General features: G+C 33.1%; 2 protein-coding genes across 2 annotated transcripts in view; one reads left to right on the plus strand and one right to left on the minus strand.

Moving 5' to 3' along the window:
* The window catches only part of LOC100182976 (glutathione hydrolase 1 proenzyme), a 9,260-nt gene extending 8,752 nt beyond the window's left edge, over positions 1 to 508 (minus strand). Inside the window, exon 1 of the mRNA XM_002129374.4 lies at positions 392 to 508. Within this exon, the coding sequence (XP_002129410.1) occupies positions 392 to 439 (48 nt within the window). The 5' untranslated portion in view covers positions 440 to 508. The remainder of the gene's footprint in view (positions 1 to 391) is intronic.
* Positions 509 to 2,931: 2,423 nt separating this feature from the next.
* Positions 2,932 to 4,548, plus strand: part of LOC100186107 (glutathione hydrolase 1 proenzyme-like) — a 6,004-nt gene continuing 4,387 nt past the window's right edge. Inside the window, exons 1-3 of the mRNA XM_026833666.1 lie at positions 2,932 to 3,115; positions 3,330 to 3,589; positions 4,278 to 4,430. Of these exons, the coding sequence (XP_026689467.1) occupies positions 3,041 to 3,115; positions 3,330 to 3,589; positions 4,278 to 4,430 (488 nt within the window). The 5' untranslated portion in view covers positions 2,932 to 3,040. The remainder of the gene's footprint in view (positions 3,116 to 3,329; positions 3,590 to 4,277; positions 4,431 to 4,548) is intronic.

The following is a 4,548-nucleotide window of genomic DNA, read 5'->3' on the forward strand; positions in this document are numbered from 1 at the left end:
CCATTCCGCAACGCTCTTTCCTAGAGTATACTAAAAGGCAACTAAATGCTGTAATCATTTTTACTTTAATAATATAACGGAGAAAAACGAAAATATAAACATAGACCATCTTACCCCAACCTACTTAAATTTAGATATTATTTGGTGACGATGGTTAATTTTCGGTTAAATATAGTACTGTCGGGGAAGAAGCCTTTAGCACATAATATTTTAATATCCTGATCGTGTTTAAAAGAATTAATGACGGTCAATGGAAGTCGTGAGGGTACGATTTTATAATTATTTTAATGTTCTTTGTTTACTACCAAATGGGACGAGAAAATAGAAAGAAATGGTGTCCCATCCTCCCCTACCCTACTATATAAATAATAAATATATGAGTAAAAATTACCGATTTATTGTCCCCGCTGTCTCCAGGTTCGTATTTGTTTGACGTCATACTAACAAGTTTCTGAAGAAATAAACTCTAATAAAAGCCCTACGACCCTGAATGAAAACATAAATTGCTTTATAGCCTATATATATTGACATGTTAATTCGCTGAGGTCTTATTAAATGTGGTTTCGTGCTTTTAGTTTTCGCACTGTGTACCACACGAAACAATTATTATAGTATACTTTAAAATGGGATACATTTTGCAGATAATTTCCCATATTTTCTAATCTTTACAATTAGCAACGCCCTTTTATAGTCGGAAGAATATGATTGTAAAATTATTTGATTTTTCCTTATTTACTACCGAATAGGGCGATAAAGGAGAATGAAAATGTGTATTTCCTTCCTCCAACCTGCTATAAACAAAAACATACCATAACATATTGATAAACAATATTATAACTCTTTTTCCTGCTACTATCTAACTCTTACATATATAGTAGTGTTGGAGAAGATGGGACACTTTTAGAACAAAATATATCCAAATATCTGGATCGTGTTTTAAACAATTAAAAACGGTCTATAGGAGTTGTAAGGAAATAGTTTTATAATTCTTTGATTGTTTTTGTGTACTACGAAATGGGAGGACAAGACAGAGTGAAAAGATGTCCCATCTTCCCCCATCCTACCATATTTCTGCTCTTAAATCTCATCTATCCTTTGAGAAAGAAAAATGGCTGTTTTATATCACTCCCTTAAGAACGAATGGATGCCTGCATTATATCACTATGTCTGCATTATATCACTCTTTATTCGCTCTTACTTAAACCGCACAAAAGAAAGCGACTGTTATATTATTTACTGTTATACTGATAAGAGCACAGAACGGTCCTTTACTGCCTTTGCCTATTACTTTTATTGCCAAGATTGCTATAGAATTGAAAGCTGTCTAGCTACATAGAATACTAATCTTATACTCCCGGTCCCTTTGTTAACTGAGCAGTTTGAACGAAAAGCCAATATTTGTACATGTTATCGAGCTGTATGCATTCCTGTGCGTGTGGGTTCGCTGGTACCACGGGTAAACAATAATTACACCGATAATTAGAGCGTGTGTTTAAACCGTATTATAAGATAATAACACTTCATTTAAAATGGTAAACGTGTAATTGTGGACTGTAACTGTTTTGTACCATTTTTTGCTACTGTTGCTGACTTTTAGAGACCCTTGTTACTTTATTTTTTTCGTCGACAGTAGTTTTAAGTCAGTATTCCGTTTCATGCACCTCGTGTATGCTTATACGAGTTACCACGTTTGTAAATTCGTGGATAATTGTTTTTGGAGTTATTTGTTACTTTTTTGAAATGTATGGCTGACAAACTGGACAATTAATCCATAAAGAATTACTTGGTCGGAGAAATTGCCGTTAAGTATCTTGCTCAAGGATTTGACAACTGTATATAGGTGATCTCAAACCAACCGGTATACAAAGTAAATAGTACGGTGGGGTAAGTTAGAACGCGGAGAAAGTTAGAACACTTTTGTAAAATCGCTTTTTATGGGTACCTATGATAAAAATAAATGTTACAGCATTATTTTATAATATTCTCACGGCCAACAGAAGGGGCGCAAATGCGTTTACTGTTCCTAAAGTGGCATACTATTGAAAAGTGGAAGTTGTATATGGATAGAGATGCTCAATTGTAATCTACCCTATGGTACCATCAAAGTTTAGAAAAAAATACCAGCCTATAAAAAAACGCGTGAAAAAAAACGCCAAAGGGAAAAAATCCGCCGTTGGACAATAGCTACTTGGGATTTCTCTTAAAAGTGACTGAACTTTGAACGTTTTCAGTTTCTAAACTTCTAAAGATCAGTCAAAATTCCCTTTTGGTGAATATATAAACAAAATCAAAATATATAAAAACTTAGTATGGTGTAATTTTTCAGATGAACCAAACGACATATTACCTTACTTGGAACATTTTCAACCATTTTTCTATCACATATTTTTAGATCACATTTGACCATTCCAATCAATACACAAACTTTAGTTTTTCTCTGACATGCTTCTTTAAGTATAGATTAAAGTTTGTTATTGAACCAAACAACATTTTTTTAATGGCTGAGCATAAAATGCTCACGTTTAATATTCGTTGAATCATATTAAACTGCCTAAAAAGAGACAGGCTTTAGCTGGTGTAAGTTTGCGTTTGGTAGCGCAAAACATCAAAATCAGCATTTATTTGTATTTTAGCATTTTAGGGGTATTTCCCAATTCCAAGGGAATTCACCTAATTTTCTCTTCGTGGAATTTTCAGGTGGGAACGTTTGAATGTTCTGAAGCACCCAGTCGTTTTGATACGATCGTAAGACAATTATAAATTATGATCGTGCGATAAAACTGTTATGTTAAAGTGCATGCGTTTAATTCCGGTATGATACAGCAGAAAAGCACAGACTAGCAGTGACAGACATAAATTTTAGTTCTTTGTGCAGAATAACAACACGATCATCATTATAAATAAATTTTTGTTATTGAAAAGTTTTGCCGTGTGTGTGCAGCAGATTATAAATTAAATATATTTGATGTTAATAGTTTAGTTATGGCAACATAAAAGCCCTGCATGTACTTTTATAATTTTGAACAGGATTTAGAAAAAAATGGTTAGCATGAAATACAAATACCATTTATTGAAAGTTGATAAATCTACCACGATAGCTGTTAAAAAGCAAATTGTAAGTAATGTGTTCTTTGTTTAATGGTTTTTGTTTTGCTTTTATAAATACTGCTTTGGTGTATCAGTTTGTGCTTTTAATCAATAATTACAATAATTGGTTGAGTCTCTGTTTTCTTATCTAATGAAATAAACCGATGATATTTTGTTATTACTCTAAATAGTTGAGTCTACTTTACTAAAATATAAAACAATAAAACATTTTTCTGTTGCAGAGGCCAATAAATATATTTGTAATTGCTGTGGTCGCCTTCACAATTTTCGGAATCTTCAATTTTGTCTTCTCCATGTACATAAAAACGGCCACTACAACGACAACCCCCCACCCATATTCTGCCGTATATGACAACGCAGCAGTTGCATCTGATGCTGGACCTTGTTCAAAAGTTGGAGTTGATATTTTGAAGGAAGGAGGAAATGCTGTTGATTCAGCCATCGCTGCAATTCTATGTGTTGGATTACACAACTCACACAGGTACCTTATGTGACTTTGTTGTGATTTTGTGGTGTTATTATAATATATTATTTCTATACCGCTGCGCCTTCTTCCTACGTCATCCGTCTTTCATTCGTCTCGCCTGACCTTTCATTCTAAGCAGCGCATGGTTGGAGTATGTTGTGTTTTGTATATCGTGAACTATGTTATATTAACTATTACTTAAATGTGTTACAGCTTACCTAAGTTAATTGGAATTAAACCAGAGACCTACTTTGAATAGTCTCCTGAATGGTTTATGACAGATTTATTGTATAGTCGAAGTCAATGTGTCTTAACATTTTAACACCAACACAAGTATTAGACATTTTATTGTAAACTTTTATAGTAAAAATCATATAGTCAAAATCAATTTATAGTAAACTTTTGGTAGCCTTATTTATGAAACTAATTCAATGTGACTTAAATTTTACAATAACAAGCAAACATATTATTATATCTCATTTCTTCCGGCAAATGATATTATATGCAACATGAAGACATCTGGTGTTACATTAATTGGGCACTAGTATAAAATTATCTATCCTACATTGCGGTGTAGGAAAACTGGCATATCTTTTACTTTTAGCATATCTTTAAATTTATTGTGAGCATTTTACATTCTGTATAGTGTTGTATACTGAACCAAATTCTATGTAATCATAATTGTATCTATCCTATGTTACAGTTGTGGTATTGGTGGTGGATTCTTCATGACTTTATACAATGCAACAACTGGTGAAGCCACGTTTATAAATTCAAGGGAAATAGCTCCAGCTGCAGCTGATAAAAACATGTTTAAAGGAAATCCAGACCTGGCAGTGTTAGGTAATACATTTTTGTATAAGCGCTTAAAAATATAATTTTTCATTTGGTAGTGAATGAGAATGAATGAATGTAACTTACTTTGTCCTCGCGTGGNCGTAAAACGACAGTCGTTATCACACGGGTTTAACACC

This window comes from Ciona intestinalis, chromosome 3, assembly GCF_000224145.3.
Source record: "Ciona intestinalis chromosome 3, KH, whole genome shotgun sequence".
Taxonomy (NCBI): domain Eukaryota; kingdom Metazoa; phylum Chordata; class Ascidiacea; order Phlebobranchia; family Cionidae; genus Ciona; species Ciona intestinalis.